Source organism: Oscarella lobularis, chromosome 1 (genome assembly GCF_947507565.1).
Source record: "Oscarella lobularis chromosome 1, ooOscLobu1.1, whole genome shotgun sequence".
Classification (NCBI taxonomy): Eukaryota; Metazoa; Porifera; class Homoscleromorpha; order Homosclerophorida; family Oscarellidae; genus Oscarella; species Oscarella lobularis.
Genome location: NC_089175.1, coordinates 4130161 through 4153112, shown reverse-complemented (window position 1 = coordinate 4153112; position 22952 = coordinate 4130161). Strand labels below are relative to the sequence as shown.

The 22952-nt window shown below is 44.4% G+C and overlaps 2 protein-coding genes across 6 annotated transcripts; one reads left to right on the top strand and one right to left on the bottom strand.

The window, feature by feature from the left end:
- Positions 1 to 42: 42 nt before the first annotated feature.
- LOC136192698 (von Willebrand factor A domain-containing protein 7-like) lies at positions 43 to 19397 on the bottom strand. Of its 5 annotated transcripts, XM_065981394.1 has the most exons (31): positions 19152 to 19397; positions 19014 to 19102; positions 18902 to 18963; positions 18758 to 18849; positions 18378 to 18471; positions 18174 to 18317; positions 17927 to 18124; positions 14635 to 14725; positions 14430 to 14573; positions 14183 to 14380; positions 12326 to 12464; positions 12079 to 12276; positions 7776 to 7930; positions 7186 to 7615; positions 6945 to 7127; positions 6534 to 6893; positions 6108 to 6484; positions 5675 to 6049; positions 5277 to 5612; positions 4874 to 5208; positions 4739 to 4820; positions 4360 to 4686; positions 4247 to 4311; positions 3872 to 4201; positions 3449 to 3805; positions 3292 to 3402; positions 3153 to 3246; positions 2539 to 2595; positions 1349 to 2490; positions 451 to 1290; positions 43 to 401 (listed from the first exon to the last, which is right to left on the bottom strand). In XM_065981394.1, the coding sequence occupies exons 25-30, from the start codon at positions 3456 to 3458 to the stop codon at positions 818 to 820; spliced, it is 1887 nt and encodes a 628-aa protein (XP_065837466.1). In that variant the 5' UTR covers positions 3459 to 3805; positions 3872 to 4201; positions 4247 to 4311; positions 4360 to 4686; positions 4739 to 4820; positions 4874 to 5208; positions 5277 to 5612; positions 5675 to 6049; positions 6108 to 6484; positions 6534 to 6893; positions 6945 to 7127; positions 7186 to 7615; positions 7776 to 7930; positions 12079 to 12276; positions 12326 to 12464; positions 14183 to 14380; positions 14430 to 14573; positions 14635 to 14725; positions 17927 to 18124; positions 18174 to 18317; positions 18378 to 18471; positions 18758 to 18849; positions 18902 to 18963; positions 19014 to 19102; positions 19152 to 19397; the 3' UTR covers positions 43 to 401; positions 451 to 817. The 5 variants fall into 5 exon arrangements, with proteins under 5 accessions (XP_065837466.1, XP_065837457.1, XP_065837480.1 ...); XM_065981385.1 differs by lacking the exons at positions 5277 to 5612; positions 5675 to 6049; positions 6108 to 6484; ... (14 more) ...; positions 19014 to 19102; positions 19152 to 19397 and having other exon boundaries at positions 1349 to 2595; positions 4874 to 5209; XM_065981408.1 differs by lacking the exons at positions 3153 to 3246; positions 3449 to 3805; positions 3872 to 4201; ... (21 more) ...; positions 19014 to 19102; positions 19152 to 19397 and having other exon boundaries at positions 3292 to 3367.
- LOC136192748 (antigen WC1.1-like) lies at positions 4436 to 6706 on the top strand. Its single transcript, XM_065981449.1, has 4 exons — positions 4436 to 4480; positions 4532 to 4849; positions 4903 to 5277; positions 5327 to 6706. The coding sequence occupies exons 2-4, from the start codon at positions 4606 to 4608 to the stop codon at positions 6541 to 6543; spliced, it is 1836 nt and encodes a 611-aa protein (XP_065837521.1). The 5' UTR covers positions 4436 to 4480; positions 4532 to 4605; the 3' UTR covers positions 6544 to 6706.
- Positions 19398 to 22952: the final 3555 nt, after the last annotated feature.

The following is a 22952-nucleotide window of genomic DNA, read 5'->3' as shown; positions in this document are numbered from 1 at the left end:
GTTCACCGCAAACCCCAGATCATTTTGAACGGCAATATCAGCCACCGACTCTCCTCCAGCGTTTCCTCGTTTCACCAAAAACTTTAATGCTTTGGTCTCTCCTTGTCGCATCACCAAATCACCGTCTTGAAGGGTCAGCCCAAAAGCAACGGGTATGATCGGCGTCCTGGCAACGCGAGTGAACATCTTCGAGCCGTGATGACCAACGAGAAGAATCTGAAACGAATCTTTGAGAATCGTGATATTCGTTTCTGTTATGAACGATGCTGTTTCGTTGGCAACGGCAACGAGAGAATGTCGCTCCTTCACTTGGCGATCTGTTGTGAGAAGAAGGTGAACTTCATCAACGGTTGTTTCATTCGTAAGACCGGTTACAGTCAATTCAACATAAACAGTATCCCCTAGACAGAACGATCACTGTAAAGCCAAAACGACTCCCGTATTTCTAACCGATTTCAGGTATTTCAGGCACTTGAAAAAATCCAGGGTGACGTGTCTCTACAGGTTTGACAAGTGTGTATTGAAAGTCAAGAGAGGACGTCCCTTTGACGAGTACGTCAAATTCATCCGTGCTATTCACGTTTATTGTCCAGGCACCACTGCTAGGCGACTCAACGTTTCTTATCGCTGTCAGACGCTGTGTCACTGAAGACGGATCAAGAGCAACAACTTGCCCGCTAGGATCATACAGCACTATCTTCGTATTTTCTCCAGAAAGACTGATGGTTAGTGAGCTAACGAATTCGTCTACGTTCAGAGTCAGATTACGTCCTCTTGCGTCGGTCGGAGACTTCTGTTCATATATCAGAAGAGTAGACTAGGAGGCGCTTGACAGCGATGACGCGCAAGCGAGAAGGTCTCCAACTTCGTCATCTTTATCCGGTATAAGTACTTGGCCTCCCGATTCTTCGGCCAACTTTGCATAGACGTTCTCTCGATCGACGGCAGTATCTCGTCGCCTTCGTCTCTTGTTCCCGGACTGGGTATCCGTGCTCCGAATAAAGAAAATGTTGATTCGTTTGTCTTTCACCCGAGACAACGCTTCTGGATAACTGCTTATGTCACCGGCGTCGCTGTCGGTAAGAACGTACACAGTCGATCCGAGTCGGCTCGTTTCAAGAGCGCGAATCACGGCTCTCATCACCTTCTCTTTGGGATGATCAGTATCGCTTGGCCTTTTCTGGCCTCCGACACAACCGCTTTCTTTAGCCAAACTACTTCTCGTGCTCATCGATTTAATTTTCTCCTTGAACTCTTTGGCGCTACTACTTCGATAAACCGGACCAGCACCTGCGAAAAAACAAAACAAAATCAGCTAATTTCCTATTGTCTAACACTTGACACGTACAGGCCCGATTGAAGGGAACGAGAACGTACTCGTCCGGCGGAACGGTTGCGTTGACAATGTCGTCAAACTTCCCGTAAATGCTCGACACCTCCTCTACCATACTGACGGTAGTGTCAAGGACAATAGTAAACGAATAGCTGGGATATAGACCGAGAAACGCTAAAAATCGGTCAACGCCAACTTCCTCTCGAAGCTCAGTGAGAAAGTCAACTGATGCCCTGGTGGCCATATCGGCAGCCTCCTTGTGTAGATACCAATGGGGCGACTGTGAACTGGCGCCCGAGTCTTTATTGATTCCACCTTTAGCCACCATTTTCGCCGTTCTATCAAAAAATCCTCCGTGGCTGCATTTTCCGCGACCATCAGCACCTCCTCCTCCATGGAGCTGAGACGCGAGAGGCTTGTTTACGTCTTGATTGGAATAGTATCCGCTAGTAAGCGGCGTGGAGGCACCATTGATTATAATATTGTTCCTGCAAGCAGAATCGCAATTGACACAAGTTGGATAATTGGGCAAAGCGACGTCTTGAGCACGCAACGGTTCACGTTTCACGGTAGCCAAGTGAGAATTCGGAACACGTTCTCCCTTTTCAATCCAATTCGTGTGACTGTAGAAGTCTTGCAAGCCGTGCAGCAGCTGACCGACCGACTCGAGCGCCTTGTCATAGCTCTTCTTGGCAATGCACTTTTTGGCTGATTCTAAGTGCGCGAGCAGCAATTTGCTTCCGTTGACAATGTTTTCCGCGTCAAAATGAGCGGCTGAGACGTCTGACATCTTGAAGTCAACCGCCGCATTTGCCTTCTGTATAGCCGTCACAACACGTTGGAAGTATTCACTTACCGCTAATGGGCCATACGCTAATTTGACGATCTCATCGAGGTCTGTGACGCCGTCGTATTTAGCTCGATTGCGCTTAAATTTCTCTTTGAGAGAGTCTATGGCGACCTGAACAAGAGCCGTCTTCGTCATTTCTTTGTGAGTTACATCGTCAGGGAGTCGTCGATCCTTGAACAACGAAACAACAGCGGCAATGACTTTGAGAGGGAAGTTTGGGATAAACCCCCAAGACGTTGCCACCAAGCCGCCAAGAACAACTGCGACAAAGATGAGCTTCATGCCGTCCAGGGTCCGAAGAGAGGCACTAAGGAAACTGAGAGCCAATGACGCAAACCCTCCCAAAGCTACTAACTTAATTAGCACCCGACAGGTTTGTGCATTCTGCGTACAAATCATAGGCTGAAAATTTCTAGAAAAGCAAAGCATACTTGATCGCGCTCACACGTGAACTTTTAGCCTTTCACGAATTTCTGGAATCTTCTACATCATAAATGAAGTAAAGTAGTACGTTCACTTAGGTACCGTAGGAAAATAGGCGGTCGTAGGGTAGAGCATGGGTTGGGCGAAAGGCGCGAACGGTATGCTAGCGTTTCGAATTACAGGTAGAACCTTAGCTCTCGTAACCTCGGTTAGACTCTTTCTGACGGAAATGGCGTCAATGAGTGATCCCCAACCCAGTCTTGTCGTACGGTATTATGCCTCAGAGACGACTGGCTATGTGGCGGAGTCCGTAGTGTAATTGACACGGGTGTATTGGGTTGCACGTCCGGAGAGAAATGCGTGTGCCCTACGTATTCATTACGGCCCGGTCGCCCCAATGTTTCTGCGCAATCTCGCGCGCAATACAATAACACTATAGTACGGGGATTAGAACCGTATAAAATTTGCCTGTATAAAAGTTTGAGGGGCGGTAAATCGTGTACGCGCTATTGACTTTCCCGCGGTATCTAATGTCACCATGCTCACGTGATAAAGTTCACTTTGCAATTTGCAAAAGACTGTATGAAGCGTTCACGTAGGGCGTAAGAGCATCGATGGGATTGCATGGCTATGAAACAATCTATCCGCAGTCAGAAGTCCCCGAGAAAAGCAGAGAAAAACCCACTTGCAGTAGTCTTGCTTTGAGCGCCAGAACTCTTCTTACTGTCGTGTTCGCAAGATATACCCCAAGCGTTCGCTCTTTGTTCCGTTTCGATCATAGCGGCTCGTGACCCTACTGGGACCCCGATGTTAGAAAAAGTCAATTTTTTGCTCTGCATTACGTGAGCTCATGACGTGTAGAACAGGACATCCGAGGACAAAATCGCTAAAGCGTAGAAACGCTTCGTACTTTCTGCTTCAAATCCGGGCTATTGGCTAGGGAATAAAACTAATTGAAAGAAATAGTTTACGTCATCAATACGTCTACTGAGCTGTAACTGAAAGAAAACTCATCCAGAACGCCCGTTTCATTGCTAAAGTGAACACGCTAGGCACACTGCTCTTGCTGCAAAAGCAGAAATCACTAAGCGTGTTTGCTAGAGACAAGAAAAAGAAGTCAGAAGACTTGAGAGACCGCGTCCTACAAACTCATCAGGGGCCATGCAAGCTTTCTGATAGTAGTTGAAACTGAGACAGGCCTGCATGACAAAGGAAATGGACGTTTGCTGGCTTGAGGTATTGATTTCATTTCCGCTAGGATTTACCTGAAAGTATTGCGGCGACGCAGAGTTGCTGGCCTATTCGGCTGTTCTGAAGAGCCTTGACCATTTCTCTTTTAGTCGTTGAAAGAGCACACTCTAAGAGGTTTGCACCGTCGCTCGCCGGGGAAAAACAAGCTTATGATGATCTCACGCTTCTATATAATGGCCTCATCCTCACGTTGCACGTGAGACAAATTCAACAATAAGCAAATAGGCTTGCTCCCTTAGTGCCCGCGACGTCATGAGAGCTGAGATGCAGAGCGCATTTGGGAGGTAGAGCAACGCAACTCTCGTTCGGTTGAGATCAGAGAATGCTCTTCAAAACGAAGCCCTCTGAAGAAAATTCAGAAAGTGAAATTAGTTCTGAACTTCCTTTACCAAGGTTTTATATGCCTTGCAGTCGACAAAGAAACTAGGCGTTCGACAACTGAAAGGGGATCTTCCTAAAATATGAGTAATAAAGCTAATAATATCCGTATACTCCTGCTTACATATACGTTCGACATTCCCATTTCGCGTCAGCTTTAACGATGCTTTTCCCAACGAAAGCCCTCGTCCGTTGGAATTACGCCTCTCTTCTGTTAGAAGCAGCGCTCATCATAAAATTTACAAGTGAATCCAATCCAATTCCGGTATATGCTTAATTAAGTACTCCTTCAAAAGACGCTTTTCAACACGTTCGTCTCGTTGGAGGAGGCACTCGCTTAGAAGGTCAAGTCCTCGTGTATCACAATGCGATGTGGGGCGCCGTTTGCGGCCACGAGTGGTCGTTCTCCGACGCTCGCGTTGTGTGCCGCCAGCTCGGCTTTCCCGACGCTCTAAACGCAAACGGTAATCATTGCAACGACACTTACAGAAACCGGAAAATACTCATGGACGACGTCGAATGCGACGGAAGCGAGACGCGACTACAAGACTGCAAATTTGATGGATGGGAGCGCTTTGATTGCGACTACAAAGAACTGGCTTACGTTGAATGCGGTAAAGAAGCAAATTATTTCTAACCATGACTGCATTCAATACATTTTCTCCAGATCCAGTTGGATCGCTGATTCGAGGAAGCACTTTGCGACTCGTCGATCGTCGCGCTCGGTCACCCTACGAAGGACGCCTGGAGCTGTTTCACCATTCGTCCTGGTGGTTTTTCTGCGACTACGGTTGGACGACGGCAAACGCGGATGTGGCGTGCCGCCAGCTCGGTTTTCCTGGTTCGACGGCAATAGCTCTCGAAAGCGATGGCGGTAGACAATCCACGTTTAGACCTAGCCAGAGGGATGATGGACGTTTTTGGCTATATCGCACCCGATGCAGAGGAAGCGAACGCCGAATTGAAGAGTGCCCTAAAGAAGGATGGAGAATAGACGATTATTACTGCGCTGTCTGGTTCCATATAGAAGGATTGACTTGCCGTAAGATCTCTCTTTTGTCTACATTCTTCCTTGGAACGTTTTTATCTAGAGGCTCCTACTGTCAGACTGAACCGAGCAGCTGGGCAAATAAGCGAAGGCATCGTTGAGATTTTCCACGACGGCCAATGGGGCACTGTATGCGACGCCAATTGGACGGCTGCCGATGCTCGCGTCGTTTGCCGTCAGCTGAATTACAAGAACGCGTTGGAGTCGTCTCAGACGAATACGTCCCAATCGAGCATTCAGAATGTTGTTTGGGTGTCGGAAGTCAAATGCAGCGGTGCGGAAAGGCGGCTGGAAAACTGCAGCTCGTCGCCGTGGAAAAACGGCGCGTTCTGTCACAGAAAAAACATAGCTACGGTTTCCTGTGGAAACAATCGTGCAGCAGATACCGTACCTGCAAGGCCAACAGAGAGAGTCGTGGAGAATAGCACCAGTCAATCTACAAAGTTAACAGCCCCGACTACGTCATTGAGCACAACCTTACGTACCGAGACGATGAGCAGAAACAGGACTAGCAGGAGTCCCACTAGTCAGCCAGAAAGAATGCCTCCCACTAGTCAACCAGAAAGAACGAATCTCACCAGTCAACCAGAAAGAACGACTCTCACTAGTCAACCAGAAAGAACGACTCTCACTAGTCAACCAGAAAGAACGACTCTCACTAGTCAACCAGAAAGAACGACTCTCACTAGTCAACCAGAAAGAACGACTCTCACTAGTCAACCAGAAAGAACGACTCTCACTAGTCAACCGGAAAGAACGACTCCCACTAGTCAACCAGAAAGAACGACATACGTATACACTCAAAGTCAAAGTACTAGCCTGACCAAGACGAAGAAGACGAGGCACTTTCTTGTTGTCGTCATCGCGGTTGCGTGCGTCGCCATCGTTGTCGTTGTCTCCGTTGCACTTTTCTTCATATCAAAGTATCATCGTCGTTCGGTTCGTCAGCGACGTGAGCAGGAAAATTCGATGCCGGCGACGCTTCGGGAAAACGAGAGGAAAAGTGAAAGGTACTCTGACTATGTGTCGATGAACTTTATGGCGTCGAGTCTGAACAAATCAGGATGCTCTCAAGGCAAAAATTGCAACCAAGTGAAGCTTGCGACAGGGGAATCTTCTCCCAATAGCTTTCCTTCTGCTGAAAACATGGTTACTCCTTATGCAATCGCGTCTCTCACCTTTCAATCGGTGGCTGGGCAGTCTGGCAAGACAGAAAACACAGAAGATTTGAAATTTCAAGTGAATAATACCTCAGAATAGGCTTGCATGATGGGTGAACATTGAAACGTGAGTATTTCGTCCGTGTAGAATTTCTTATAGACGTTTGTCTACTATACTCTCTAGAGTAGAACTAGGCCAAGTTGATTTCATAGCATGACTTGCAACCAGGCGTTACAGACACGAAAGAACAAGAAAAACGAACACATAACAAAAGATATCGCGTGGCTTACTACAATACGTCGGCAGCAAACGAAGCAGGAAGGACAAGAAAAAGTTTGCGATCGTTTAGACAAGATTGCCTCCCATATTCGAAAGGAACGCGGTCGCGGCCAACGCGAAGATGAGAGCAACCGCTGCACTGGCAGTGTGGCCACGGCCAATACATGTGCCTAAAACAAAACGAACTTTTATAAAGAGTCAGACTTTTGCTGTCCAGTCACCATCAGGATCCGCAATGCACCAAGCGCTGGAATCTGCCCAGCCAAAAGGACAGCAAGTCGACGCAGTCTTGCCTGAGTGAACGTATCCTTTGTTGCAGAATATGCCTACCGATTTGTTGATACTGCCAACACCAGAATCGATCACGTAGCCATTAGCTGGAGCAGGCAGAGCATTGCAGCCAGCTGTCAGAGAGTTAAACTCTTTAAAAAAGCACCCGCTCATTTAATTAATCTCCCTTACCTTTTTCACATTGGTTGCCAAAGTAGCCTCCGATGCATTGGCACGTTTACGTTTTGGTGTTGCATCTTCCGCCGTTTAGGCACTGTCTGCAGCGGGACTTGGGAACGTCGTTTTGATGTACCGCACATTCTACGGAGTTGAAGCCGTCCTCGAACTTCAGCGTGACTGACTTTGCGCAGCAGCTTGCCTTGACATTCACGAAGGAAAACTCGTTGCGTGGAAGAGGCAAATTCGGAGAGGAAATCGTCGCCGCATCGTCCGAAGGATTTGACACATCTACGTCAGTGATTTCAGCAACCACCATTGAGGAAGAATTATCTATGACGGAAAGTGTAGCCGACCAGTAGCCACTGCACAAGGCGAGAAGACTTGAGCAGTCTGTCGCTGAAACAGTATTGAGGAAACACACTCGAGCCGTACGATCAACAAACTGCAAGAAAAAAAATAGCTCAATCCAATATTCAGTCTGAAAAGATATAGAAAACGTGTACCACTAGCATTGCCGATTAACAGCGTGTACACGAGAATTCTTTAGAAAGCCTTTAGCACTACGTAAAGACTTTCGACAATGTAAACATATAGCACTGTACCTCCGAGTCGACGAGAAAATCGAACAGCAAGGAATCGACTAATTCTTGGCGCTTACCAATTGTCAAAGTGGCCGTTACAGTGAACGTGTTGTTAGCGCTTTCCGGAAAGCAGACAGGCACCGTGACATCCACAAAAAAACGATGAGCTTCCCTACCTAATGAATAAACACTGGAAACATATTTCCCTACCTAATGGAAACATGTTTCCCTCTCTAATGAATAAATACTGGAAACATGTTTCCCTACCTAAAAAATAAACGCTGGAAACATGTTTCCCTACCTAATGAAAAAACGATGAAAACATGTTTCCCTACATAATGGAAACATGTTTCCCTACCTAATGATTAAACGCTGGAAACATGTTCCCCTACCTAATGAATAAACGCTGGAAACATGTTCCCCTACCTAATGAATAAACGCTGGAAACATGTTTCCCTACATAATAAATAAACGCTAGAAAAATGTGCCCCTCCCTACCTAATGAATAAACATGTGCTCCTACCTAATGAATAAACGCTGGAAACATGTTCCCCTACCTAATGAATAAACGCTGGAAACATGTTTCCCTACATAATAAATAAACGCTAGAAACATGTGCCCCTCCCTACATAATGAATAAACATGTGCTCCTACCTAATGAATAAACGCCGGAAACATGTTTCCCTACATAATAAAAATATGAAAACATGTATCCCTACTCAATGGAAACAAGTTTCCCTACTTAATGAATAAACACTGGGAACATTTTTCCCTACCTAACAGAAACATGTTTCCCTACCTAATAAAAAACACTAAAAAAATGTTTCCCTACCTAATAAATAAACGCTAGAAACATGTTTCCCTACCTAATGAATAAACACTGGAAACATGTTTCCCAACCTAATAGAAACATGTTTCCCGACCTAATGAATCAACACTGGAAAAATGTTTCCCTACCTAATGGAAACATGTTTCCCTACCTAATAACAAAACACTGGAAACATGTTTCCCTACCTAATAAATAAACGCTAGAAACATTTACGACAGACGAGTTCGAAACCACTTGGCCAGGCGGCGTTCAAAATTTTGAGGCCCCACAGAAATACTTTTTTAATTAATAAGCAGTCGGGCCGCTGCACCACGCCATTACTATGCGCGAGTGGCGTTCCATGCGCCTCATCCGTAAGCGCGACTCGCGCGCAACGAATTACAGACACTTGCCTATAAATATAAAAAGTGGGCGCCCCCTTTGCAAGAGAGTCTGTTGGAGAGTCTGTCGAAGTACGGACGACGAGCGGATGGATTTAGCGTCGCCAAATATGGCGGAATATATGAAAAGTATTGCCAATTTTAAATTGAAAAACCAATGATTAATTTCTAGAAGGAGGACGGTTGAAAACATGATTTCAGCCTTTTTCTTATTAATTTCTACAAGGAGGAAATATATTTATATACTCAGGGAGCCGTCCTTCGCCCGGAGTATATAAATGTACAGAGGGAGCGGATTGTTGAAAACGTGAATTAATTTCTACTAGGAAGACGGCTGAAAACATAATTTCAGCCTTTTCCTTATAAACGAAATTTGTCTTCGGACAAATTTTGACGTAATTTATTTGTCTGTAGTTAGATAATTTGACGAGAGCCAGCGCGCGGCGCGGCAGTGCTCAGTCAATTAACGAGTGCCTGCGCGCGGCGCGCCAGCAACGAGTGCCTGCGCGCGGCGCGCCAGTACTAGCTAGTCATGTAGCGTCTGATCAGAGACAATATTATCTCTGGACTGATCCGCTTAGCGCGCGTTTCGCTATGCCTGTTTATAGAGGCGGCACATATCACCTAGATTTCGCTGATCAAGCATATCGTCGTAACTTCGCATCCGTTTGCTTTTCGCCTCTAAATGGCGACGGAATGTCTTTAGAATAGACCCACAATGCACTTCGCGGCGAATTCTTTGCCTCTACTTGTTCCTAATACTTCCTATGAAGCATTTTGTTGCATTCAACTGACGTCATATGTAGCGTGACAGGGCGTGCCTTTCGTACGTGGCACGCGTTATATTCTCCGTTTTTTCGCGTTTCTAGATTGATTTCCGACAAAATTCGTTTGTTGTTATTGTCAGAAACGTATTTGCGGCCGATTGAGAGAGTATTTTTGGTTGGTGAATAGCTGCAGTCGAAGTGACTCCGGCAGGGTTCTCATATATATACCCAGCGTTTCCATATACTTATCAGTAGCAGGAGCATGAGCTCGTGACTAGGATAGAAGGGAGTTGGAAACTCTCCTTCGTAGTTTTAGGGCCCCAGTTAACTGCTAGAGTTTTTGCCTTGTTTTCTGTCACCACCCTTCCCCGTTTGTGATTGAGATTTTTCTAATAAATAATCCCCAAGGGTTTGACCATCATGGCCCGGTGGTCGGTCATTCTCCTCACCCGACAAGGGCTCCGGCCTTCCTAGTCAATTAGCTCCGCTGCGCCTGTGAGATACCTCTGATACCGGATAAACCTCCATAGCACCGTCTTCCGTGTGGTTTGTATCAAGTGTCGTAACCTTTTTTAAATTTTTTAAAAATTTGCTACGTGAAAGAGGCGCGTTTTTTCAGCCTCTTGTAATTTCAATGTAAATTATTACAAGAGAGTCGGTTGGCCAGACTCTTGTAATTTAACTGTAATTTATTACAAGAGAGTCTGTAGGCCAGTCTCTTGTAATTTCACTGTAATTTAATACAAGAATTGGCTCGTCTCTTGTAATTTCACTGTAATTTCATACGAGAGAGTCTGTTGGCCAGTCTCTTGTAATTTCACTGTAATTTATTACAAGAGAGTCTGTTGTCCAGTCTCTTGTAATTTTACTGTAATTTATTACAAGAGAGTCTGTTGGCCAGTCTCTTGTAATTTTACTGCAATTTATTGCAAGAGAGTCTGTTGCCGAGACTCTTGTAATTTCACCGTAATTTATTACAAGAGATTCGGTGGGCCAGTCTCTTGCAATTTCACTGGAATTTATTACAAGAGAGTCGCTTTGCCAGACTCTTATCTTTATCTAAATATTAAATTGAGGCACTCATCTCTATTTCTTAGGGCCTAAATATTAAATTGAAGGCCTCATCTTTAATTGTGTGGGCCTAAATATTTAATAAGCAGTCGGGCGCTGCCGTTGGCCACGCCATTACTATGCGCGAGTGGCGTTCCATACGCCTGAACCGCAAGCGCCATTCGCGCGCAACGAATTGAAGACACTTGCCCATCAAAAGTGAGCGTTACGGCCAGCACTTTTTATGCGCGAGTGACGTTCCATGCGCCTCATCCGTAAGCGCGACTCGCGCGCAACGAATTACAGACACTTTCCTATAAAAAGTGGGCGCAACCTTTGCAAGAGAGTCTGTTGGAGAGTCTGTCGAAGTACGGACGACGAGAGGATGGAATTAGTCTTGTAACGTCACTGTAATTTAGTACAAGAGAGTCTGTTGGCCACCAGTTGCTTGTAATTTTACTGTAATTTATTACAAGAGAGTCTGTTGGCCAGTCTCTTGTAATTTCCCTGTAATTTATTACAAGTCCAAGAAGAGAGTCTGTTGGCCCGTCTCTTGTAATTATACTTTAATTTATTACAAGAGAGTCTGTTGGCAAATCTCTTGTATTTTCACTGTAATTTATATTACAACAGAGTCTTTGGCCAGTCTCTTGTAATTTCACTATAATTTATTACAAGAGAGTCTGTTTGCCAGTCTCTTGTAATTTTACTGCAATTTATTACAAGAGAGTCTGTTTGCCAGTCTCTTGTAATTTTACTGCAATTTATTACAAGAGAGTCTGTTTACCAGTCTCTTGTAACTACAGTGTAATTTATTAAGGGTGTGGTAATAACAAGATGAAAAAAATTCTATCTTCCCTTAATAAGCAGTCGGGCGCTGCCGTTGATAACGCAATTATTATGCGCGAGTGGCGTTCCTTGCACCTGATCCGTAAGCGCGACTCGCGCGCAACGAATTACAGACACTCTCGCCTATCAAACGTGGGCGCCCCCTTTGATATAATAGCTGTGCTGTGCATTTTTTATAAAAGTGTAGGTCTTGAGTGCCTCTACTTAAATGCCCTGAAACTAGGATAATATAAATACTTTACCAGGTCGAGTGTTCCTCAACTTTCCATTATTTTAGTTCGTAGTAATTTTACCTCGTGGCAATTTGACATTGTGGGTAATTTTAATCGTTTTTACCATTTAGAAGTAAACTACCTATTGACTGGCGCTGAGAGCCCTCTACTTGACTAAACCGACTGGCGCTGCGGGTCCTCCCTCTACCTTTCCTATATTCTTTTAGGGTACCGTACCTGATGACGTTGTTCGTTATGACAATGCAATTAGCTTTGGCTTTTTTGCTGTCGAAGACGATCGCGGCGCAAGACTGTATTGATGAAAACGATCGCGGCGAGAGACTGCATTGATTTCTCGATACATATCTAATTGATTTTCTTGAAGTGTCTCTTCTCAATGAGAACCACTTCGCAGGTCGACTTGACAAAAGAAGCCTAGGAAACAGTTTAAATAAACAAGAGTGATCAGCGGTGTCTCGCTCACAGGTTCACAAGACTGACCCAAGCTTCTTGGTTTGCATGTTTGGACACCAGAGCTCAAATTCGCCAATCCAATTGTGAAAAGTCGATTTGCTTCGGATAGCCGAACAGCGATAAATATTGGGAGCAACAGGTCATATTTTCTGCAATAAATATTCAATATTAAAAGAAGCAAAATTTGAAGTGGGGCCCCCTTTGAAGAAGCGTGTCGTTTGACCGCTAAAAGGTCAAAAAGCGCGTCTGTTCTGGCTTTCCTAGTCATTAGCTCCGCTGCGCCTGTGAGATACCTCTGGTACCGGATAAACCTCCATAGCACCGTCTTCCGTGTGGTTTGTATCAAGTGTCGTAACTATTTTATAAATTTGCTACGTCAAAGAAGCTCGTTTTTTCAGACTCTTGTAATTTCACTCTAATTTATTACACAAGATTCGGTGGGCCAGTCTCTTGTAATTTCACTGTAATTTATTACAAGAGAGTCTGTTGGCCAGTCACTTGTAATTTCACTTTAATATATTACAAAAGAGTCGCTTGGCCAGTCTCTTGTAATTTCACTGTAATTTATTACAATAGAGACTTTTGGCCAATCACTTGTAATTTCACAGTAATTTATTACAAGAGAGTCTGTTGGCCAGTCTCTTGTAATTTCACTGTAATTTATTACAAGAGAGTCTGTTGGCCAGTCACTTGTAATTTCACTTTAATATATTACAAAAAAGTCGCTTGGCCAGTCTCTTGTAATTTCACTGTAATTTATTACAATAGAGACTTTTGGCCAATCACTTGTAATTTCACAGTAATTTATTACAAGAGAGTCTGTTGGCCAGTCTCTAGTAATTTCACTGTAATTTATTACAAGAGAGTCTGTTGTCCAGTCTCTTGTAATTTTACTGTAATTTATTACAAGAGAGTCTGTTGGCCAGTCTCTTGTAATTTCACTGCAATTTATTACAAGAGAGTCTGTTGGCCAGTCTCTGGGAATTTTACTGCAATTTATTACAAGAGAAACTGTTGGCCAGAATCTTGAAATTTCACAGTAATTTATTGCAAGAGAATCTGTTGGCCAGTCTCTTGTAATTTTACTGCAATTTATTGCAAGAGAGTCTGTTGCCGAGACTCTTGTAATTTCACCGTAATTTATTACAAGAGATTCGGTGGGCCAGTCTCTTGCAATTTCACTGGAATTTATTACAAGAGAGTCGCTTTGCCAGACTCTTATCTTTATCTAAATATTAAATTGAGGCACTCATCTCTATTTCTTAGGGCCTAAATATTAAATTGAAGGCCTCATCTTTAATTGTGTGGGCCTAAATATTTAATAAGCAGTCGGGCGCTGCCGTTGGTCACGCCATTACTATGCGCGAGTGGCGTTCCATGCGCCTGATCCGTAAGCGCGGCTCGCGCGCAACGAATTGAAGACACTTGCCTGTCAAAAGTGGGCGTTCTCGCCAGCACTTTTTATGCGCGAGTGGCGTTCCATGCGCCTGATCCGTAAGCGCGACTCGCGCGCAACGAATTACAGACACTCTCGCCTATCAAACGTGGGCGCCCCCTTTGATATAAGAGCTGTGCTGTGCATTTTTTATAAAAGTGTAGGTCTTGAGTGCCTCTACTTAATTGCCCTGAAACTAGGATAATATAAAGCACTTTACTAGGTCGAGTGTTCCTCAACTTTCCATTATTTTAGTTCGCAGTAATTTTACCTCGTGGCAATTTGACGGGTAATTTTAATCGTTTTTACCATTTAGAAGTAAACTACCCATTGACTGGCGCTGAGAGCCCTCTACTTGACTATACAGACTGGCGCTGCGGGTCCTCCCTCTACCTTTCCTATATGCCCAAGGATTCTTATAGGGTACCGTACCTGATGACGTTGTTCGTTATGACAATGCAATTAGCTTTGGCTTTTTTGCTGTCGAAGACGATCGCGGCGCAAGACTGCATTGATGAAAACGATCGCGGCGAGAGACTGCATTGATTTCTCGATGCATATCCGATTGATTTTCTTCAAGTGGCTCTTCTCAATGAGAACCACTTTGTAGGTCGACTTGACAAAAGAAGCCTAGGAAACAGTTTAAATAAACAAGAGTGATCAGCGGTGTCTCGCTCACAGGTTCACAAGACTGACCCAAGCTTCTTTGGCGATGGTTTGTGTGTTTGGACACCAGAGCTCAAATTTGCCAATCCAATTGTGAAAAGTCGATTTGCTTCGGATAGCCGAACAGCGAAATCGTCTACAGCGTCTTTGCGAGACCCTATAAAAAGCGAAAAATAAATAATCAAATTCTCGATAAGGTAATGCTGTTGTTAAGTGACCATTTCATCTGCCGATATTCCAGTCATTTATTCGATCAACCAGTTGAGTCCTCCACGAATCTATACTCTCCCATCTCCCCGTTCTTGATGTCTAGAAAAACAACAGTCAACTATGCAGAGAGAGACAATAGAGTCTCAAACCATGCCCTTGGAAACATGTTTCCCAACCTAATAGAAACATGTTTCCCTACCTAATGAATAAACGCTAGAAACATGTTCCCCTACCCAATGAAAAAACGCTAGAAACATGTTCCCCTACCTAATGAATAAACGCTGGAAACATGTTTCCCAACCTAAATAGAAACATGTTTCCCTACCTAATGAATCAACACTGGAAAAATGTTTCCCTACCTAATGGAAACATGTTTCCCTACCTAATAAATAAACGCTAGAAACATTTTACTAGGAATTAAAGATTAGGCCCTCAATTTAATATTTAGGCCTTTAGAATTAAAGATTAGAGCCTCAATTTAATATTTAGGGCCTAAGAATTAAAGATTAGGCCCTGAATTAAATATTTAGGTCCTAAGAATTAAAAAACAACTTTTAAAAATTGTCTTGAAGACAATTTTCTTATGTACAAGAGAGTCGGTTGGCCAGTCTCTGGTAATTTCACTGTAATTTATAACAAGATAGTCTGTTGGCCAGTCTCTTGTAATTTTACTGTAATTCATTCAAAAAGAGTCGGTTGGCCAGACTCTTGTATTTTTTGTAATTTATTGCAAGAGAGTCGGTTGGCCAGTCTCTTGTCATTTCACTGCAATTTACTACAAGAGAATCGCTTGGCCAGTCTCTTGTAATTTCACTGTAATTTATTACAAGAGAGTCTCTTGGCCAGTCTCTTGTAATTTACTGCAATTTATTGCAAGAGAGTCGTTTGGCCAGTATCTTGTAATTTCACTGTAATTTATTACAAGAGAGTCGCCTGGCCAGTCTCTTGTAATACTCTTGTAATTACAGTGTAAGTAATTATTTAATTAATTAACGGTGAGGTAATGACAGGATGAAAAAATTCTATCTTCCTTTAATAAGCAGTCGGGCGCTGCCGTTGACCACGCCATTACTATGCGCGAGTGGCGTTCCATGCGCCTGAACCGCAAGCGCCATTCGCGCGCAACGAATTGAAGACACTTGCCCATCAAAAGTGGGCGTAACCGCCAGCACTTTTTATGCGCGAGTGGCGTTCCATGCGCCTCATCCGTAAGTGCGACTCGCGCGCAAAGAATTACAGACACTTTGCCTATAAAAAGTGGGCGCCCCCTTTGCAAGAGAGTCTGTTGGAGAGTACGGACGACGAGAGGATGGAATTAGCGTCGCCGAATATGGGGGAATATATGAAAAGTATTGCCAATTTAAATTGAAAAACCAGTGATTAATTTCTAGAAGGAGGACTGTTGAAAGCATGATTTCAGCCTTTTCCTTATTAACTGCTACAAGGAGGAAATATATTTATACACTCAGGGAGCCGTTCTTCGCCCGGAGTATAAATGTATACTCAGGGAGCGGATTGTTGAAAACGTGAATTAATTTCTACAAGGAAGACGGCTGAAAACATAATTTCAGCCTTTTCCTTAGACACGAAATTTGTCTTTGGACAAATTTTGACCGAATTTATTTATTTATTTGTCTGTTGTTAAATGATTTGACGAGAGCCAGCGCGCAGCGCACCAGTATTCAGTCAATGAGTGCCTGCGCGCGGCGCGCCAGTACTAGTCATGTAGCGTCTGATCAGAGACAATATTATCTGTGGTCTGATCCGCTTAGCGCGCGTTTCGCTATGCCTGTTTATAGAGGCGGCACATATCGCCTAGATTTCGCTGATTAAGCATATCGTCGTAACTTCGCATCCGTTTGCTTTGCGCCTCTAAATGGCGACGGAATGTCTTTAGAATAGACCCACAATGCACTTCGCGGCGAATTCTTTGCCTCTACTTGTTCCTATGAAGCATTTTGTTGCATTCAACTGACGTCATATGTAGCGTGACAGGGCGTGCCTTTCGTACGTGGCACGCGTTATATTCTCCGTTTTTTCGCGTTTCTAGATTGATTTCCGACAAAATTCGTTTGTTGTTGTTGTCAGAAACGTATTTGCGGCCGATTGAGAGAGTATTTTTGGTTGGTGAATAGCTGCAGTCGAAGTGACCCCGGCAGGGTTCTCATATATATACCCAGCGTTTCCATATACTTATCAGTAGCAGGAGCATGAGCTCGTGACTAGGATAGAAGGGAGTTGGAAACTCTCCCCAAGGGTTTGACCATCATGGCCCGGTGGTCGGTCATTCTCCTCACCCGACAAGGGCTCCGGCCTTCCTAGTCATTAGCTCCGCTGCGCCTGTGAGATACCTCTGGTACCGGATAAACCTCCATAGCACCGTCTTCCGTGTGGTTTGTATCAAGTGTCGTAACTTTTTTTAATTTTTTTAAAAAAAATTGCTACGTCAAAGAGGCGCGTTTTTTCAGCCTCTTGTAATTTCACTGTGAATTATTAAAAGACAGTCGGTTGGCCAGACTCATGTAATTTCACTATAATTTATTACAAGAGAGACTGTTGGCCAGTCACTTGTAATTTTACTGAAATTCATTCAAGAAAGTCGCTAGGCCAGTCTCTTGTAATTTCACTGTAAATAATTACAAGAGAGTCGCTTTGCCAGACTCTTGTAATTTCACTGTAATTTATTACAAGAGAGTCTGTTGGCCAGTCTCTTGTAATTTCACTGTAATTTATTACAAGAGAGTCGCCTGGCCAGTCTCTTGTAATTTCACTGTATTGCTCTTGTAATTACAGTGTGATTAATTAATTAATTAATTAATTAAGGGTGCGGTAATGGCGGGATGAAAAAAAAATTCTATCTTCCCTTAATAAGCAGTCGGGCGCTGCCGTTGATCACGCAATTACTATGCGCGAGTGGCGTTCCATGCGCCTGATCCGTAAGCGCGACTCGCGCGCAACGAATTACAGACACTCTCGCCTATCAAACGTGGGCGCCCCCTTTGATATAATAGCTGTGCTGTGCATTTTTTATAAAAGTGAGTGCCTCTACTTAATTGCCCTGAAACTAGGATAATATAAAGCACTTTACTAGGTCGAGTGTTCCTCAACTTTCCATTATTTTAGTTCGCAGTAATTTTACCTCGTGGCAATTTGACGGGTAATTTTAATCGTTTTTACCATTTAGAAGTAAACTACCCATTGACTGGCGCTGAGAGCCCTCTACTTGACTATACAGACTGGCGCTGCGGGTCCTCCCTCTACCTTTTCTATATGCCCAAGGATTCTTTTAGGGTACCGTACCTGATGACGTTGTTCGTTATGACAATGCAATTAGTTTGGGCTTTTTTGCTGTCGAAGACGATCGCGGCGTAAGACTGCATTGATGAAAACGATCGCGGCGAGAGACTGCATCGATTTCTCGATGCATATCCGATTGATTTTCTTCAAGTGGCTCTTCTCAATGAGAACCACTTTGTAGGTCGACTTGACAAGAGAAGCCTAGGAAACAGTTTAAATAAACAAGAGTGATCAGCGGTGTCTCGCTCACAGGTTCACAAGACTGACCCAAGCTTCTTTGGCGATGGTTTGTGTGTTTGGACACCAGAGCTCAAATTCGCCAATCCAATTGTGAAAAGTCGATTTGCTTCGGATAGCCGAACAGCGAAATCGTCTGCAGCGTCTTTGCGAGACCCTATAAAAGCGAAAAATAAATAATCAAATTCTCGATAAGGTAATGCTGTTGTTAAGTGACCATTTCATCTGCCGATACTCCAGTCATTTATTCGATCAACCAGTTGAGTCCTCCACGAATCTGATACTCTCTCATCTCCCCGTTCTTGATGTGTCTAGAAAAACAACAGTCAACTATGCAGAGAGAGACAATAGAGTCAAAATTCAAAAGAACAGGCCATCTTTTCTCCAATAAATATAGCAATAAATATTGCAAGCAACAGGTCATATTTTGTGCAATAAATATTCTATATTGAAAGAAGCAAAATTTGAAGTGAGCCCCCCTTTGAAGAAACGCGTCGTTTGACCGTTAAAAGGTCGAAAAAAACGCGTCTGTTCGTATATGGACCTCGCACTAGAAACGCGACGTTATGCTCGCTATAGAGAATTAATAAGAGAGACCTTTGAAAGTCGTTCTGGCCTTTCCTCCATTTTATCCAATTCGTCATCTGGAGTCGATTCTTTCGAATGTTATCCGGGTTATCCTCGTAGCCCTAAATGAGTGCGTGTAACGAACGTCTCAAACCATGCCCTCGCGAGTTCTACCTTTCTTTTTCGAAGTCGAAAATCCGCAGATCTTCCGGATCGGTTATTTTTCGCATGAGAGTCTGGTTTTATCGGCTCTTTGCAAAGATCAGCGATCGTTTCGGATGCTCACCGGTTTTACGGCTTCGAGCAGGCGTTCCTTCGCTTCGCGAAGAAGCTGTTCGGCCGTAATTTGCACATCAGCGAGCAATTCTTCTTGACCTGATAAACAGACACTGTCCAAGAACATTTTGGTGACTGCTAGACCTGCCTGGACGACTTTAGGCACGTGTACGCTACGGCCTTTCTTTGTAGGACGGCCATTTTGACTCGCTCTACACGTGATGTGTTTACATGTATGTATCCAGGCGCGACGTCAGGTACGAGAACAAACCGACACTCCAGACTGTCTCCTCAGATTTCGATTTACGAAAGGGTATATTGATTCTATTTTGAGCGCCTAGGAAAGTGGACGAAGTGAATGCACTAATACAGTATTTTCTCGGCTCTTCTTCAGATCTTGGCACTCTTGGGTTGAATGAGCCACCCCTGAAGTTGAACGTGAACCTGTGAAACAGAGCTACCAAAAAGGCAAGAGCGATGCCCACAGCCAGCAAAATAAACACGCCGACCTAATAGGCTATTGATCACGTCCATCTGTCCGGTATCCAACAATGTAGGTCCGCTATCGCACTCGGCCGCATCGAACCAATCGGCCGAAAACTGTTCGATGTTCCCGCGATCGCGAAGCTTCAGTATTTCTATCGAAAATCGATCGCGATATGGCATGCCCTGTGGCATGACAATGCCGTCCGTGTCCATGTCTGTTGAAACTTCGAGTGCTGCACGGTCTCTTGGTGGTAAGATATTGCAGTGCTGGCGCGTCCCAGATGAAAACGTAATCTTCGCCTGTGGGTAGAATTCCTGCCCCAGCTCGCCTTACGCCCTCCGAACTGTTATCGACCATCGCACTGGGTGTATTCCTCATAAACGTTCCCATCGTTCTGTAAGGGAGAATTGGCGAAGAAGCTCTCGATGGCCGAGCCTTTCACTGTGCCGTGGGGAACCTGAACCTGAGCTGCTGGGTCGTCGATAGATGATATGCCCATTGGAATACGATGAAAAGTGAGAAAAGCGGCTAAATTTGCCGTGTACGTTGCCACGAGGATCATGACGAAGAAATACCAAATGCCGATAAGAATTTTAGCTGGAAGAAACGTGGCCCCCTCTGGTCCCTGCTGCATTGCGGTCGTGAAGAAAAACCAAACCAATTCGTTTAGTTTGTAACGAAAAGATTGAAAACACCGTGACGATTTTCATGAAGATCGCGAGTCTCTTGCAAGCGCGATGGGGGTGATCATCTGGAGAAGAGGCAAAGTTATACTGGCAACAAAGATGAAGACGATAGCAAGAATCCACAGGCGAGGGGACAAAGGATCGAGCAATGCAAAGTAAGTTGCAGTTATCGGATGAGGCTTTGAAGACATGAGCACGAGTCCGGAGTCCATCCAAGGTTTCGTGAAGTCGACGTGCTTCTGACGATTAGCCGTGATAACTATGGGTGCGACAGCTAAATCGGCCCTCTAGTGGGTCGGAAAGAAAACTCTTATTGATTTAGACTCGAGTGCTTTCTCTCGCCTCTTACGCAGTGCACAACTTCGCCTAACATTCCTCCCGGTTCTGCTACTCCGCGCCTCGTACAGTAGTGTGAAAATCTCCGTACATTCCGTCGGGAGAAAGTCCAAATGTGTATGTGAAAGGAAACCCCGTTGCACCCATATTCTCTTTGGGCAGCTCCATCATGTCCACGAGAAATCCCGTGTACTGGGGAGTCGAGTTCTTGTTGTAAAACAAGAACGGCGGTTCCTAATAGTACATATTGTATACAGACATCAAATATTTTCTGATTTCTGAGCACGCTTGCCTCGATTGTTACAACACGAAAGTGATACGAGCCATTTACTGGAGCTACTGGTTGGCACTCCACGAAGTCTCGCCTCTTTCGCGAATACGTTTTGAGTGGATCTTTACCGCGCTGAACATTACTTACCACCATTGTATACACCATAATTAATTAAAATCCGCCTTCCATCCCCCATACGATCTAAAGGTAAATTCCTACCTTAGTGAGAGTGTCGCTCAAACTAAATATATTGTATTGATCATAAGTTCTGCCTTTGAGGTAGCTGTCAAACCGAATGGGGCCCCAGCTGTTAGACCATCAAGCTTCATTGCCAAGTATCAATAGATAGATAGATAGATAGATATTAGAGGATCTCTTCTGCGCCTACCTTTTGGGCTTGATTTCTGATAGCCTGGAGAGTGAGGTCTGATGCGTTCATCTCAATAAGATGACTTTGTAGGAGAAGTCCGTCGTGCAGATACATAGCGGTAGGCTAATTACAAAAGTGAAAACTTAGCTTAGCCTCAATTAACATAAAGAAGCGAGCTGACCAAGATCTCCTTAGAAAACGAATTGACAAGCCATTCATGAATCGTAGCATTGTGAGAAAAGCTTCTTGTCATTCCGAAGAGGTGAACACCAAGTGGGGAAAAAGTGTCTTAGGATTGTTTTGAAGCAAAAGCTACATATAGAGAAATAAAACCAGCCCTGTTAGCTATAAAAATCCACTCCAGAAGCTTCATTACCCTTTTGGTAACATCTTCCATGAATATCCAAGAATTTAAACCTTTCCACTTTGAGGCCCGCTACCCCGATTCGAAATGTCGGGCGAGCGAACACTCCGACAGAGCCTAGTAGAACAAAATGTGAATTGCGCAGAATTTCACAGCGGAGAGGAAAGGACAAAAATGTCTTGACCTTTCCCCCTCCAAGTCTAAGAATATCTAACTAGCTGATTCTAATCTCTCAAAACAGGTGCTAGTTGAACAGTGAACCACTACGGCATCCCTTTCACTTTCACGCCTGCTCCAACGAGTTTTAGTCGTCCAAGGTCGGATCACAAACACGTCGGAAGTTGGGAAGAGGCATCTTAGAGCAAAAAGAAACGAAGCAAAAAAGACTTATCCAGTATATGCTTCGATTCAAGGCCCATACTAGTACCATGTGTCCACAGTTCTAGCCACTGCCAACCGTTCTGCGTGGCTATTTCTTTCGCAACCTTCAATTGGCCCTCGACAGAGTGTCCCATCTCCGACAAGCGTGCGAGAGTATTTGAATGCGAGTACAGGCGTCGTAGCCGTCGCCGCCGCCGGAAAAGATGCTCCTTGCAAACATTTAGGCGTAAGATGCATAGAGTTCGTCAGTTCGTAAGCGACTTGTTGAAAAAGAGAGGTGGTGAACTTGACGTGCGCGCCAATTAATGATCTCGAACCTTCGTGGCAGCTTTTCTCTTTGCCAACGACGGTGATGTTTTCCACTGTCGGATTCATCTCGTGAACACTCCTGACGATGGCTTCCATAAAAGGCTCGGAAAGGAGGTCTGCACACCATCCTTTTGCTCAAACCTTGCCCGTGTGGCTAGGGTAGTTGTATACTTACCTGCAGAGATAGAGTTGATAAGAGAGAAAGAACAACCCCAAATATTGATGTCATAATCACTCCACGATATCCTATCATCAATATTGTTATGGGATGCTCTTCAAATTGCAGAATACGCGAGAATGAATCCGTGGCGAGGTCGACGACGTGCCGACGATATTCCTAGAAAATAATGATATTGCACGGTCTCGACCCTAAAGCTTTAATAATAGAGTTTTTTTGCCTTGGGGAGACAGAAGAGTGACTTCGACGCATCGATATCCTCCCTCGATCCAAACTTACGACGTTCGTCTCGTCGGGATCTCGCCAGCAGCATTGATGTCGCAACAGAGGACCCCTGATCTGATCCACGGGATAAGGATCGTTGTCCATTACGTACATGGCCAATCTGAGCGCAGAGAGTAATAAAATCAATGGTTCTGAATTTCGTTCTACTCGCCTCAGTTCCGCTTCGACGCGTTTCGTAACGCTAATGATTCTCTGTGCTTGATCCAAGATATGAGTGATCCCAACGCCTCTTTGGCTTTGATGCTCTTCTCGGCTATCTGGCTTTGAAATAGATAGACCACA

Bases quoted from the DNA above. Each gene is read 5' to 3' on its own strand.
- LOC136192698 (XM_065981385.1), bottom strand. The intron at 3,247-3,291 runs GTGGGTTTTTCT...GACTGCGGATAG, and splicing joins TCAAAGCAAGACTACTGCAA to ATTGTTTCATAGCCATGCAA. The intron at 2,596-3,152 runs GTGAGCATGGTG...TTGCTTTTCTAG, and splicing joins TGCAAAGTGAACTTTATCAC to AAATTTTCAGCCTATGATTT.
- LOC136192748 (XM_065981449.1), top strand. From the start codon at position 4,606: ATGTGGGGCGCCGTTTGCGGCCACGAGTGGTCGTTCTCCGACGCTCGC. The intron at 4,850-4,902 runs GTAAAGAAGCAA...CATTTTCTCCAG, and splicing joins ACTGGCTTACGTTGAATGCG to ATCCAGTTGGATCGCTGATT. The intron at 5,278-5,326 runs GTAAGATCTCTC...GTTTTTATCTAG, and splicing joins TATAGAAGGATTGACTTGCC to AGGCTCCTACTGTCAGACTG.